Below are 15,608 nucleotides of genomic sequence, written 5' to 3' on the forward strand. Positions count from 1 at the left end.
TCCTAGAGCTGGCTTAGTCAATCTGCCCTTCAGCAGGATTCTTATGCTATCGCCAGGTGTAGCACAATCTCTTGGGCTGTTGTCAGCTAGCCCAAGTTAGGACAGCCATCTGGCTACACAAAACTTCAGTACAAAACTATTTCTGGCTACTCTAACTTCTTGCTATGGCAACTAGATAAGTGAAAAAATGGTTCACAAATTGGGAGAATACAAAGTTTGCTTGCGATCACTTTAGGAGCCTTTTTCCCAGTTCACTGAGGACTTTGTGAGGTCACTTCCTGTCCCAGTATGTTAGGGGCTCCTGGGTGACTCTGAGTGTGCATATGAAGACAAACAACAATGCTTCTTTTGCAGCAAATAGTTGCAAACCCTTCATTAAGCAGCTTTTCCCTCAACTGGACCTGAAATCAGGTGGCACAAAAAATGAAGAAAATGGCATCCAAGAAGAGAGAGGAGACCAAACAGGTGGTAGAAACATGACCTTTCTCCATGAGGTCAAATAGCTTTATTGTGATTAAACACTACAATACAGTATATATCCATAAAAAAACTCTATAGTGTATATAAATTATTCCTTCCATTCAGTAATTCTTTTTTGTTTTTGTTTTTTCTTAATTTCCATTACAGCTTTGGTACAATGTGATTTTATTATATTTTTAAATACTTTTAGCTTCACAAACTCAACACAAAGTACAAAACTAATCCAAATCAGGGATATTACAATCTACACAGTGGTGTTTAGTGGTAGGAAAAAATCTTACCTCAATGAATTCATGTCACTAGCTAAGCTATAAAGGCATACCTAGCAGACATGACAAAAATATGCACCATTAACCAGCAAACATTTCTTAAAATTTATTTTAGTTTTTTTACAGAATTCCAGCAGCAATCACTTGAGCACTGTCAATATGTATGTCCTCAACTGATTATCCTGTTGTGTTCCTCTTCATTTGAAGGCCATGAGTTATTTGTCAAATAATGCACTGCTATCCTTGTATATCCACACTAAGCCACAGTGTCAGTACTTGACCTGCCACCCTGTACTGTTAATACTTGTACAGTTTGTCCTGCAGTTGGCAGAGATAACTGGAACGTTATTGGACGGGCAGTGTGGGGCAATCAACCTTAGGTTGTTCTGTGGAGTAGGAGGTATGACATTACAGTAAACAGGCATTCCAGTGGCTGTAAGTGTTCCTTGACCTGATTGATTAGGTAGCATGATTGGTTGTTGATATGATTGTTGTGGCAGTCCTTGAGAACCCTGGGTCATTGGCACCTAAACAATGATATATAAAAACCAGATTGGTTAAGTTAGATCCGAGTGAATTAAAGTAGCCCCTGCGTACTTTTAATTTTCTATTCCCTTTATTTTAAGTTTGTGTAACCCAGCAGTCCTCAACCTTTTCAGACTCAAGGAACCACTCATTAGACTTGAGGCACCTCTTGAAAAACCCAGCTCTTTGTTTTTCACTCATTTTTTGATTACTGAAAAATAATAGAGCAATTCTTCAGTTACAAAGAAATCAGAAAGACCACAACAGGTTACAATGTTTCTGATACTCTGAATTCCTATTTGAAATCTCAGAATTTATCTTATAAATCATGTGCCCTTAGCAATACTAATATTGTGTGGCATCCTATGGCACCCTCAGAAGGATGTCACAACACCCTGGCTGAGAATGACTGGTATAACCAGTGTGTTTAACCAGAGCGTATCATTTTATTCTATTCAGAACTACTCCTGTTTTCTGGATTCTACTGTGGATTAGAGATCAGTTGAGGACATATCAATGGATTATCTGACCTGCAAAGTGTATTTTAGACTGCTTATGTAGTGTAAACTGAGCTGAAAATGACTGGATGCTCCTTCCTGGCTTTGAAAGGAGTATTTCACTTGGTCTAGCTAGGAAAGAAATGTAAACAATTCCCAAATAGCCCTTCTTCTCCACAATCTTTGAAGAAAGACTAAAGGAAATGGAGAATCAAGCCGTAAGGCATTTTGTTGCACCTGTGCAAAATCAAATCTGTTGGGTTTTATACTGATGAAACCAGATATAATTCAAATCTGACTTCTATCTAACTATGAAAACTGAGTTTTTGAGGATGTCATACCCAAATGCTGAGCAAATCAAGAGTGTTCTGAATCCTGTTCCTATTTCATATAGGCCATCAAAGCCCAGGTAGAGCAGAGGAAAGGAAAGAGGTGTTCATAAAAGTTTTGTAGTCTGTCCCATTTCCCCTACCATTATGTAGCCTCCCTATCATTTCATTAGCTTAAAGCTACTGGGTAAATTTTTCAAAGCTGCCTTATGACGTAGGCTGTAACACTGAGGTGTTACATATGTGGTCTTGGCACGTCCAAGTTGGACAACAGTGTATGTGAATTGCTTTGACACATGCAAATGATCCACATATGCTCTATACTCTAGAACAGGATTGTCCAACTGGTCACATGGGCCCCTAGGAGTCTCCAGGCTCCCACCCGGCTGCCACTGCCCATTACTCACAGCACTATGTACACAAAGTATGCCTTTTCAGAGAAAGGAATTCCTTACAGCTCTGGTAAGTACCTGATAAGAAGACATGGCTGGATACTGGACCATCATGCCTTGCACCTGATTTCCCTGTTGATTATTCATCAGGTTCTGACTTTGGGGAGGTTGCTGCATTCCCATGAGTCCTTGGAACCCTTGCTGCTGATTAGGCAAGACAGGCTGATAACCTGGAAGACACAATCATTTTCAATGTGAACTGTAGTTTATAGAAGAAAAGTCAAACCTGTACCCCCATGCTGCTATACTAATCAAACAGCTGTTCTGTTTCCAGAGGACTGCTACCAAAAATAAAAATCTAACTGGATTTAATGCCTAGCCAAGTGGGTGAGTAGGCAGCCCTGGAAAGTAAAAATCTGTATTTAGTCATAAGACAGAGGCATTGTGGGCAATGTGCAAACTTCCTTATGTCCTTCAATCCTGAGCAAGAGCCAACCTCAAAGGACACTTAATTAACACCATGACATTCAATGTAGGATCCTGCATGGACACTCAATGGTAATTACTTTTGGCTGCTTACCATTACCAGCTTAGAATAAACTCTTGGTCTATTGAAGTCAATAGCAACATTCCCATGTACTCCCAGGGCACCAGGAGTTTGCCTTTAGAATCTAACCATGGACGTTTCTCTCAAGTAATTTGCCTGGCTTGAGAAGGTGAAGTTTCATTGTTCTTTTTTCTTATTTGCCCCTAACTCACCAAGTCTCAGACAAAGTGTGAAGATACCAGCAGAAGTGCAAATGGGAAAAAAAATCACACGCTAAACCCACACATGCCTCCTCTTGGGGTTCTTCATTATAATGTTGCCTTTAATTTATGGCTAGTGCACACTAATGTTTGCATTTGTCGAGGGAGCTTCTGCAGTGCCTCAAGAGGAGAATTTAAAGTCAGCCATTATCCAGCTCTTCACTTCACTCCAGTGTACAACTGATTAAGATAACAGCGCAGACAGATGAAAAGCAATGGCTTGCTTTGAATTACTATCAGCTATTACATTATAGGTTTGGATGTTTTTAATTGATGTGCTCCTTTTGAAATGTGCAAATAAATCAGAGTTTATTCTCACTAGTGGGGAAGAAGGAGCCATTTTTTTTTCTTACGAGACATGGGCTAAAGGCTAGGGGATTTGAAATGAGCAGCCAGTGGGCCAAGGTGTCATGGAAAGGAGAAGAAAGTGTGACTAATGGCAGTGATAGGAAATACAGCCTGCCAAGGTTTTGGTCTGAGCATATTTTTTTCCTAAAGATACCTTTTGTCCCCTAGTCCCTGTGCTTTTTAACGTTTGGTTATGCATTGCACTATCAAGTTTGGAGTAATGTTCTCAGAACAAGCATACTTCAGGCCAGAAAAGTTATCACAACTAGCATCTATTCTGTTATTTCCCATGTGAAAGTGAGTGTCACATCTGATCAATTTATATTTATGAATACAATGTATGGTTCAATATACTCCTTGAATGGGAAATCATCACCTGGACATTTCTTGATTACGTAAAGAACTATCAAATTATTAATGTCACTGTTTGTTTATACCAAACCATTGTGAAATGATAGCTCCCATCTCAAATATTATGCAGGAGAAATGTATGGTACATCTGGCCAGTATTTTTGGCATACTTCACATTAAAGATGTCTTTTTAATATACATGAGATTAGTATCCCCACTTAACCTGATAAAAATAATTAATTCACTGAGTGACAAGTTAACTTGGTTGGAACATCCTGTCTCTGAAATGCACTGGATTATTACACATTCAAATGTGCTGATTGTTTATACAGAAACCTGGTGTCAGCATATTGTCCAGTCCTGTAAATTACTGCATCAGAAACCTAAAACCTTCAAACTGAGTTTACAGTGATAATCTACAGTAGGAATGGGAAAGGGAATGCAGAAGTTGGAGATCAGGGAGGCATGTGATGCATCTATTTATGGTAATAGATTTAGGTAGCAACTCTGCTGTACTTTTGCTTCTTCCAGCCCTGCATTACAGTGAGGTGTGGTGCATACTGTTTTCTTACTGTTGTGGCACTATGGCTCTGACAGAATGGGTCAAACTCTCATTTTGAACTAAGCTCTCTTCAGCTGCTTCTGACAATGCAAAATGGTTTCAGTGTGAACGGAAATACAGTATATACTGATTTTTGAGGCCCTGTTACATTAATGAAAAATAGAAAAGGGATCTTAACATAAATGACATTCTGGCCCAATGTCTATTGGAGCATCTTAGCCTGCAAGGAAACTGAATCTATTCTTACAACCCACCAATAGGTGCAGTAGAGTCATCCTGTCAGGTGATTTGGTTCGTAAGTATATAGAAGGTCCTGTATCTCTAAGGGCACCTATACACATGCATTGAGGCTGCTCTGATACGCCGTAATTACAGCACATCAGAGCAGACTTGATTAACTGAGTGTGCTGGAACATGGGATTTACCGTGCTCCAGCAGACTCCAGCGTCATGTGTATCAGCTTCCGCACACTTAAAAATGGTGGCGGGGACACTTTAACTAAAGCTTGTCAAATTAGCTTTAGTTAAAGTGCCCCCGCCACAATTTTTCAGAGTGGGGAAGATGATACACGTGACATTCCAGGTGCTTTAATTAGAGCAGCTCCCGCCCCACTCACATACACTCCCAGAACATGTGTATAAATGCCTTAAGAGTCTTAGTTTAGTCATTACTAATCCTTAAATCCAGGTAAAGTTGGCACAGTCCAGACCTAGATTTACAGTGAACTCATTGTTTCCTTCATCATTATTATTCCCTAGGAAGTGTTGCTACCGGATTTATGACTCAGATACCTTGTTCTAGGAGGACCCAAACCCTCAGAATGATGACTTCTTCCATTTGATAGTAGGCAAACTTTACTGATACACAGTGATAGGAGATGAGAATAATGTAGACAAAGCTAACAACTCTCCCCCTCCCTCCTAATTTTAATTATCTACCCGTTCCTAAAGCTTCACAAGGAAAATGGTATGCCTGGCCAGTATGCAAACACTACCCCGTGGTTTTTGCTTGAATGTCAGATGTCAGCAGTTAGGGTGGATAAAAATGAATTAAAAAAAATTTAAAAAATCAGAGTTTAAAATTTTTTTTTTGTTAAGATGCTTTTTAAAAAACAATTAACCTATATATAGTTTAGTTTAAGATATGTTCACACAAAGATATCATGGAATAGGGATTATAACTTCTAATTGTAAACTATTTGAGTTGAATATAGTCATGTAACCTTTTTAAAAAAGTTTTCTAAATAGGTCACAATAGGCCATGGACTATATTAGGGACCCAATCTTCTGGGGTTCCCAGAGGCTCCACTATATATTAGTAAAGGTTAAAGAAAACCACTCTACCCTATGGGATTCAGTGCTGAGTCTAGAAGATCCCTTTAAGCATCTCTATGATGCTTAGTTTCAGTTCTGAAACTGCGGATATGTATCTCCAGAGACAACATCCTTGTTTCATAGTTGGTAGGGTCGGAAGGGACCTGAGCAGATCATCAAGTCCAACCCCCTGCCATGGCAGGAAGAGTAGTGGGGTCAAACGACCCCAGCAAGGTGTTCATCTAGCCTCCTCTTAAAGACCCCCAGGGTAGGAGCCAGCACAACTTCTCTTGGAAGTTGGTTCCAGATCCTAGCCGCTCTGACAGTGAAGTAGTGCCTCCTGATATCTAGTCTAAATCTACCAGCTTGTGGCCATTATTTCTTGTCACTTCTGGGAGTGCTTGGGGGAACAGGGACTCCCCCAATGCCTGCTGGTCCCCTCTGACTAGTTTGTAACCAGCCACTAGATCTCCCCTCAGCCTTCTCTTGCGGAGGCTGAACAGGTTCAGGTCCCATAGCCTCTCCTCGTAGGGCCTGCCCTGCTGCCCCTTGAACATGTGAGTGGCCCTCCTCTGGACCATCTCCATGTTGTCCACATCCCTCCTGAAGTGTCGCACCCAGAACTGGATGCAGAACTCCAACTGTGGCCTGACCAGTGTCACATAGAGGGGGAGGATCACCTCCTTGGACCTGCCTGAGATGTTAACAGCAGTATATGGAGATGAAAGATAACAGATCTGATTACCTAGACCTCTTGTCTCTCTGCAAGTTTGTGTACATGGAGTCAAGCCCTTACCTCTGTAAAAGTGCAAAGTTTCAAGAAATTAAATGAATAAAGACCATCAGACAACAAGAATGCACATTTTGTAGAAAACAATAATTAAACTGAGGCTTCCTGACCAGTGATTTAAATCAATCTGATGTAAACCCAATCCACCCTGTCAGCAGCCTTAGAGGTAGAGGGTCAAGGCCCACCTCCCCCACCCATGGACTGGGTGAGAGAGGTTGGTGGTGCACCCTCTATTCATGGTGGCCTCAGGTTCTCCCTTTGGGGCACCCCCTGCTGCTCTGAAATCCCTCCTTTTCTCCTCTGATTACTCTTCATTCCTGGGTACCATTGATTGGTTTCCCTGTGGTCATCATATTGTCCATGTTCTGTCCTGTCAGCATATTCCTTTGTTTCCACAAACCCATCACATGCTTACATCTTAATCAGTCATTTACTGACACCTTAATTTGGGCATTTCCAGCCTCTGAATTCAGTCATTTAATCAAAACTAGAAATCCCAGGGGCTCTACGGCTGGTTACTGTGACCTGATGCAAACTTGTATTTGTTATGAGTTTTCAGGGAATAGTGTTTTGCATGTTTTTAATTTCCCTAGTCTGTTTGTCTGCTGGCTTCAGACACAGTGGGCCTTGAAGGCTGACATCATGAAACTTTGTCACAAACAGGCTTTTAGAGACCAATTAATTCTTGCCGTTCCCCTGGACATTGTTTTAATGCATATCTACTCTACCTGCAAGCCAATTCCTAAAAGCAAATCTCTACATATAATTTTCTAGCCATCAGGAATTGCACTGGTTCCTACACTCTACTTGTAGGATAAGTGTAGATGATTGGGGCCTATCCTATTCCAAAATGTATTTGGAAGGGCTAAATTGTGCCCCTGATATTCATGCACAACTTCTGTTGATGCTAGTGGGAGTTATTTGTATGAACTAAGGGGAAAATGTCACGCTTAAGTTTGTTTCCTTTAAACAAGTAATCTCTTCTCTACTACCTCTTGGAAAGCCTTTAGTTTGTCAGGGAATAAGGAGTGACATATTGACAAAGTTTGGCTTTGGAACCAATCACTAATTTCAAATTTGGCTAGAGAGTTTCTACTAATTATCGCCACAGAAGGGATATTGCATATTTTTTTTACTGCGACTCAACAGTTCAATAAGAGAGATGCTACCTCTATGTTCATGCAGGCCTGTCTTTCAGAAATATTACCATAGATTCATAGATGTTAGGGTCGGAAGGGACCTCAATAGATCATCGAGTCCGACCCCCTGCATAGGCAGGAAAGAGCGCTGGGTCTAGATGACCCCAGCTAGATGCATATCCAACCTCCTCTTGAAGACCCCCAGGGTAGGGGAGAGCACCACCTCCCTTGGGAGCCCATTCCAGACCTTGGCCACTCGAACTGTGAAGAAGTTCTTCCTAATGTCCAGTCTAAATCTGCTCTCTGCTAGCTTATGGCCATTATTTCTTGTAACCCCCGGGGGCGCCTTGGTGAATAAAACCTCACCAATCCCCTTCTGTGCCCCTGTGATGAACTTTACCATATTTACTCAAATCCAAGATGAGTTTTTTTTCCCCGTTCAACATGCAAAGGGAGCCCGTCATCTTGTGTTCATGTCCAGGGGTGGGTTGACACCAGTCCCACCCTGGGCTTGGAGTTAGAGCCGCAGCCATGACCCTGCCCCCTAGCTGCCTCCCCCTGGCCATCTCTGCCTCCCTGCTGCCTGCTTCCCCCTGCCTCTGCTCTGTGCTACCTCTGCCCCATCTCACCTCCCACCATATTTCCCACTTCACTTGAAGCTCTTGCTCCTGCCTGGGTTGGCAGCAGCAGCGCCAGTGGTGGTCCTGGGTCTCAGGTCAGAGCTGAGGCTGCTGCAGTTGCTCCTGCTGGGCCAGGCTGGGACCAGAGCAATTGTGCTTCATACCTCAGGCAAGAGCAGAGCCAGAGTTGGAGCCAGAACCGTGACTAGAAGTGGCACCAGAGAGGGCAGGCAGTAGCTGGGGGGGAAGGGGTGGAAGCAGAGAGGAAGATGTGGCAGGGAGGCTCACATACTAGGGGATGGTGGCAGGAGGGCAAGTACTGGGCATGGGTAGGAATTGTGGGGGTCAGGAGGTAGCGGGGCAGAAGGCAGGGGGGAAGTAACAGGGGAGGCAGGTGCCAGAGGCACAGGCACCAGGAGAGGCTAGCACTGTGGGAGGGGGAATTTATGGGCAGGGGCAGGAAGCAGGGGGACAAAGAGCAGAAGTCAGTCTGCCACTTGCACCCCCACCTGTCCCCTGCCACTGATTGCTTCCCCGCCATCACTTTCCCCACTGCAGCTGTGGTGGGGAGATGGGGGGCAAATTTAAGATGACTCTCCAGTAATTAGATTCTATATGATAAGTTATAACAAATTTATAAATTTTCCTTGTATTGAATCTAATTATTGGGAGGACATCTTAAGTTCAAAGTCATCTTGGATTTGGGTAAATGCAATAAGTTTTATACCATATAACTGGTTCTTAACCAGGGTGCCTCAACTGAGGTGTCTTAGGGGTTTTGCAACACAAGGTGCCATGTGGTGGCAGCAACAGTGGCAGCCAGGTAAAGCTGCCCCATATGCAAAGCTGTAGTACACAAGTACTCTCTCTGCATTATGGAGGGCTAGCTTGGGCTGCAGCTTTTTCTGGTCCAGCTCCTCCATGCTCCTGTAAGAAACAGAGGCATGCAGGAGAGTTCTACTTGCCCTCCCTGTCCCCATTCCCCCCTCCCCCCACAACACACACACACATTTTTGTGGCCAGGGCCAAACTGGGAAAAGGTGGAGCATGAGCTCACTCTCCTGCTTGCTTTAGGTTTATCAGAGCCCTAATGCAAAAGGAATGCACACATATTCCATAGCCCTTCCCTATGGGTCTGTGTGTGCAGCAGGCACATGGGGCAGTCTTATCTGGAGGTAGGAGGACCTGTTGAGAAGCTCTGAGGTAAATTTGGCACAGTGGTTCTTAACTGGGGAATGCCACCACATTCAGAAAAGTTATGGAGGGGTATCCTGACTGAAAAGTTTGAGAACCACTGCCCCTGGCTGAAGCCAGTGGACTCAGGAGACCTAGGTTCTTTTCTCAGCCCAGCAAAGGACATCTTCTCCAACCTTGAAGAAGTCATTTCATGTTTCTGTGTCTTAGTCCCCCACCAGTAAAATGTGAATAATTTTTTCCCACCATTCCCAGGGGGAATTAATATTAGTATGTTTCAGGTGATTAGATACTTTGCTGTGGTTATGAACACCCTAAAATGCCATAGACAGACAAGCTTATATGGAAACCACTAATGTCATTCATGTAAATTTCTGGTGTTACCAATTCTGAATATTTGTTTCTTATCCCCTTCTTTTAAATTTACTTCACACTGTTTGGCAAAAGCTCAAGGAGCAAAAGGTATGGCCTCACGTCACACTGAATATCCACTTTGAATTCTCAAAGGCAACAACCCTGCGGTGGAAAACTACTAAATGCTACTAGTACTATTTTGGCCTGGTAGTTTTGAAGGGTATTAAACTGTAAGGGCACCTATACATGCTTCAGCTACCTTCATGTTACATACATTCAGCATCCCTGTGCTTCAAAAATGGTGACGGGGGTGCTTTAATTAAAGATCGTTGAAGCGTGGGATGCTGAATACATGAGATACTATGGGTGCTTTAATCAGAGCAGCTCTCAGAGCTGCTCAATCAAAGCACCCCCTTTCCCCTGCACCCTGGAGTAGGTGTGAGGATGCTATACGTTTGTATTTTGTAAGTGTAGAATATGATCCTTCAGTGTAGGCATGGAAGAGAAAACCCAGAGGACTCAATCATAAATGGAGAATGGGGTTTTTCATTGTATTGGCAATAAAAAATATATTTGTTCCAAGAAGGCAAGGTAGAATTGAGAGCCATGAACTCATAGGGTGAAAGACAGCTAATTTCTGTTTGCCATATACATGGTATTGAGAAGTTCCATGTAATGGAGACTAAGAGATCATATATTGGTAGTACGTCTTCCATGTTCTTTTGGCACCATGGCATGTAAGTCATCTCAACTTGAGCCCCTTATGTCCACTCATTACATGTATATTTCATTATAAATCACTTGTCAATCTGGCTAATATTCATCTTCATATAAATTAGTTCTTTAGCAAAAACTGACATGATACAGCTTTAGCCTAGACCTTCCTGTACAAAAATGTTAACACCAGAAAGTAACTAGTTGAGAGTTTTCCTCTAAGGTTGCAAATGCATGTCACCTTTGTGCCACCATAAAATATTTTATGGCAGCACAAAACCTGAGCGAACAGATGTCTTAGCCCTTTGTTGTGCCACAATGCCCAAATTGGTGAGTGTGATGATTTCTATTCATAGTTTGTGCTGCCTTTTCATAGCTGACATCTGTTCATGAATGGTGGGAAAGCCCATGCTCTCTAGTTGGCCTAGGTAAGCACTCCCAGGGTGCCAGGGGCCTGATCCTGCTGGGCCCTAGATCAGGGAGTGATCTGCAAATGGGTAAGGGTGCAGTCAGGGTGCTCTGTATGCATCATCCTGTTATAGAATGACCAGGCAGTCTATGGTATAAAGGAAAGGGAAAAGAATGTGGAGAATTTCAATTGAGAGACTTCATTTATTACCTTTTCAGTGAGATCATGGAACGACATCGTTCTAGCAAATCTGTTTCTTGAGGGCATGAAATACCATAAATTGCTATTCTCCTATGCTATTTATGCTGCTCACACCCAGCAGTTTCACCATTATTGGCATGTGATTTTTATTTTTAAATGAAAATGAAAAATGTACAGGATTAGGAAAAGGGGTCACAAATTGCTTGTGCTACATGACAGTTGTGTTTCTGGTTAGGGTGGAGCATATTCAAACTGGATGGGTGCCAGGAAATCAAGAAAGAACAGAAAGTAGAACCATGCTTTCTGCAGCAATAGTTTTCTTCATACTTGCTTCATTCGTGCTCATTAGCTTTCATACTACATAAAGTGTAATCTTTAAAAGCCTCTTTACTGTCCCCTGAGAACATACATACGTGGGTTATTTTCTAATGGCAGTACACATCAGATGAACCATCCTATTACTGCAAGCTCCAGGGCCTCTTTACTGCAATTATATCATCCTGCTCCATGTTATCTCTGCTACAAAGGAGGATTTTTTAAAATCAGGGCAAACATGAGAGACACTGTTAAACAACCAGAGGAACGAACCATGCTCAGAATTTCAATGAACGCCTCAGAGGGAAAATGAGCCCTGGGTTGCTGTCTAAATGAAAGAAGCCGTCATATTATCAAGGTAATTCTCTGAACCTTTATGGCCTGTATCACCATGCTGCCACTCAGATAACTTAAACATCCCAAAGGGAAAGAGACTACATGAAAAGCCCACAAATGTTTTAATTTCTTAATGAGGCTATGGAGCTCAAAAGGCAAAATGTAGTGGTCTTATACCTCTGCCAGATACGTCACCCAGAACTGTAATTAAAGCCCATTTTCGGTGCTCTATTGCTCTTAGCATATATCCTTCATGAATACTATGTCCATGTTTAGAACGACTCTTTTCATTACCCTTGGACTCTGATTTGAGGCAAAGATCAGCAAGGTAACTTTATAAATATGCCTGGACCATATTTAGTTTTTGGATAATGGGGATTTTTACCTGTCAAGGTCAACCTGTAGACCGTGCTTTACTCTCACTACTTGAACAGATTTTTAAGGTCTCTCACCTTTAAGTAATGCTGTTGATGTAAATATATACATTTACAGTATTTTATGTAAAGTAATTTCAGCACTTACCCACCCTATTGCTGCAACAATGAATTCTTAGTGCTATTAGAGCTGAGTCTTTGTAATTTAAAACCCAGCACATTACCAAAGAACAGGTATCTTGGCAACTCACTGAAACTGCTCAGAGAAATGAATCTTCAGAGAAGTTCAACAGGAAACCTGATGGAAATGCATTCTCCTTGTTCTTTAGATATGACTGAAGATAGCAGAGCCTCTGGGAGGTAAGATTCACAGATCCCTGACACACGTTCATTTAAACGTATAATGGGATCTGATCCGTGACCTCAACAACCATGCCACTTTCCATGCCACGTATGCATGGCGGAAGGCACAATTTTGACATTGGAGATCATATCCTAGTCACACCCTTTCTACTTGCCAGTGCAGGGGGAGCCTGGGATCAGCTGATTTTGACCCCAGCCCCCAGGGCCAGTTCAAAACTCTGGTACAGTCCCTAGCCAGAGGCAACAATCAGTTAATTGTCGGCTTCAGTCCCCACCTGCTATAAGTTCAATTAATACATCATACAAACTAGCCATAACAATGTCCTACATTTTATGTAGCCACAAAAATGGTCTATATGTGAATCATGGCATAATATAGGGCATTTTTACATGTGTTCTGGGAGGTGCAGGGGGCCCTTTAATTAGCGAGCCACACTATTTATAAGTGCCTGAACATCATGTGTATCAGTGTTTCCTGTGCTGAAAAATGGCAGCGGGGAGCTTTAAACTAAAGCTAGTTCAAAGGGTCTCACCACCATTTTTCAGTGTGGGGGAGGTTGATGCACATGACATGAAAGGCTGCTGGAGCACATTAATTTCTGTGCTCCAGCAGATTCGATTAATTGAGTCTTCTCCAACGCGCTGGATTTCCAGTACAACGGAGCCGGTTCCCTGTACATCTATAGGAGCCTATAATGTGTAGAGAGTACCTTAGATTACCATTCTATACCCCTCCCTCCTCCCCCCACCACATCACTCCCTCTGAGTCTGCTTTTTTCAAGAATTAAAAATAAATTACAGGAATGTAACTTTTACTAAGTTGTCAGCTTTATCATTCTTTTTCCTTCTGCTAACTGTATTCTACTAGTTAGTAGGCAGCCACTGCCAATTATTCTGCCAAAAATACTGTCTAAAATACACAGAGAAATCCATAAGATGGTTAATCATCTGTCTTGAGAAACAGAATCACTTGTTCTGTTTTTTGTGGGTTTCTTATGTCTGATATCCCCGCCAGTACCACCACATCATCACAAAGACACTCCTGAGAACTTGATTAGAGATATGCAATTGGACACACTTGTTCATCACAGGTAATAACCAGAACGGGGATATTTCTGAGGAACAGCTGAGCAGTTCACCATAGCTGGTATCAGAAAAAAAAGTGGGAGCGGGAGCGTGAGGGAAATCCAGGGTGATTATTTTATAACGAAAAGGAAATATATTCTATTTTATCAGTAACTAGGGAGGATTCTAAACAGTGACATGATTTTAAAATATATAACTGTACAACTGTAACATAATTTCCATCCAAAAGTATTAAAGGAATTGCCAGAAGAGCTCTCTCATCCTTTTATGTTGATTTTTAACAAATATTGGAATACGTGGAATCACAGAAAAATAGAACTAGAAGGCCTCCTATACACATTGCATTTATGCTGCAATTACCATGTTTACTTAAATATAAGATGATTCTGAATACAAGATGAGCCCCCAATAATTAGATTCTATATAGTGAAAATTCATAAACCAATCTAATTATTGGAGGTTTGCCTTGAATTTGTCCCCCTCCCACTGTTATGGCAAGGAAAATAAATCGGGGTGGGGGTGGGGGGCAGGTAGCTCCCTTGTCCTCTGCCTCCCCCCACCTCCACTTCTTCCCCCTGCATCCCCTTTTCCTGCCTCCTTACTATCAGACCCTGTTCTCCCTGAGCACATGGAAATGAGAAGCAAAACTGAAAACACTGACCTTGAAATAAACGGTGCCTAGCCTATAGGTTATAGTAATTTGCCTATAGGCTTGGTTCATCCACAATTGAAGCATTTTACTTTTAAACCCGCATCAAATTTTAGCACAGACACACTTTTAAACAGCACTTTTGTACCTACTTATAGATAGCACAAACTATGCATGATATTAGCCCCAAACCAAAAGGCTTATGATTTACCGTATAGTTCACTGGGCTAGGCCCCGGCAGCGACAACAGCATTTCAAGCCATGGTGACCCCATAGCTTAGCAGTACTCAGCATGTGTGTGTACTCCAGATACTGCCTCCCCCACAAAGGATCCATGTTTCAGCTTTCTTTAATTAGCCCCCATTCATGACTGGAAATGGGTGTTCTTGTTATGAGTCCTGGGATCCTCCAAAATGCATTTACAGATGAGGCACAGCTCTCCCTCATGAAGGGTGGGGCCACATTAATCACATAAAACAGATTAAGAGAAGGGGTGACACAGGGATTCTGGGTGAACTGTTTGGGGCTGGTGTTTGCCAGACATTTAAGGCTGGTGAAGAAACAGGAATCATCAGAAATGGGAAAGAAAGGCACAGCTCAGCTGCGGGAATGAAGAGGAAGTCACAGTGTATTCAGTGTAGTAGCTTATTCTGACTTGAAGAAGAGTTGAACTGAGCACAATGAAGTACTACCATGTGGCTTGCATTAACCTATCCATTCATATGTTTGTCTAATGTGGGCCATGTGCTTCTTGCCTAAGATCAAGTGTAGGGGGTGTCTGAACCTCAAGACCTCCAGGCTTAGGCCTGAAAGTAGGATGCCTGCCAATGGATTTGGGAGTATCTGAACTCCCGACCTGAAAAGTTTGGGATGGAGGGTACTTGCTGGTGGTAGCACCACACATGGTTTTGAATGACTGAGTTCTACTTGATTGATAAGGATTTGAATTTGATTTGGCTAACTTTAACCTGGAACATGAAAAAGTTTCCAACCCCCCCCCCCCCCCCCACACACACACTTGAGTAAATATGGTAATATGTTAATCATTGTATCAATGAGCAGGGTCTTATAAGTGCACCCAATTTACCATAAAATGAGGAATGATCCATAAAAATGTTTGACATGTAATACAGAACATTTTACTGCTTTTGCCAGGCCAACAATCAGCTGACTGCACTGGTTCAAGGGCTG

The 15,608-nt window shown here is 42.3% G+C and overlaps 1 protein-coding gene across 18 annotated transcripts in view; it reads right to left on the reverse strand.

Moving 5' to 3' along the window:
• Nucleotides 1–469: 469 nt before the first annotated feature.
• ARPP21 (cAMP regulated phosphoprotein 21) overlaps nucleotides 470–15,608 on the reverse strand; it is a 276,847-nt gene continuing 261,708 nt past the window's right edge. For all 18 annotated transcript variants that reach the window (XM_025204112.1, XM_025204113.1, XM_025204114.1 and 15 more), the window contains 2 exons: nucleotides 2,571–2,722; nucleotides 470–1,276 (listed from right to left, as the gene is read on the reverse strand). In XM_025204112.1, coding sequence (XP_025059897.1) covers nucleotides 1,019–1,276; nucleotides 2,571–2,722 — 410 coding nt within the window. In that variant the 3' untranslated portion in view covers nucleotides 470–1,018. The remainder of the gene's footprint in view (nucleotides 1,277–2,570; nucleotides 2,723–15,608) is intronic.

This window comes from Alligator sinensis, unplaced genomic scaffold, assembly GCF_000455745.1.
Source record: "Alligator sinensis unplaced genomic scaffold, ASM45574v1 scaffold1118_1, whole genome shotgun sequence".
NCBI lineage: Eukaryota > Metazoa > Chordata > Crocodylia > Alligatoridae > Alligator > Alligator sinensis.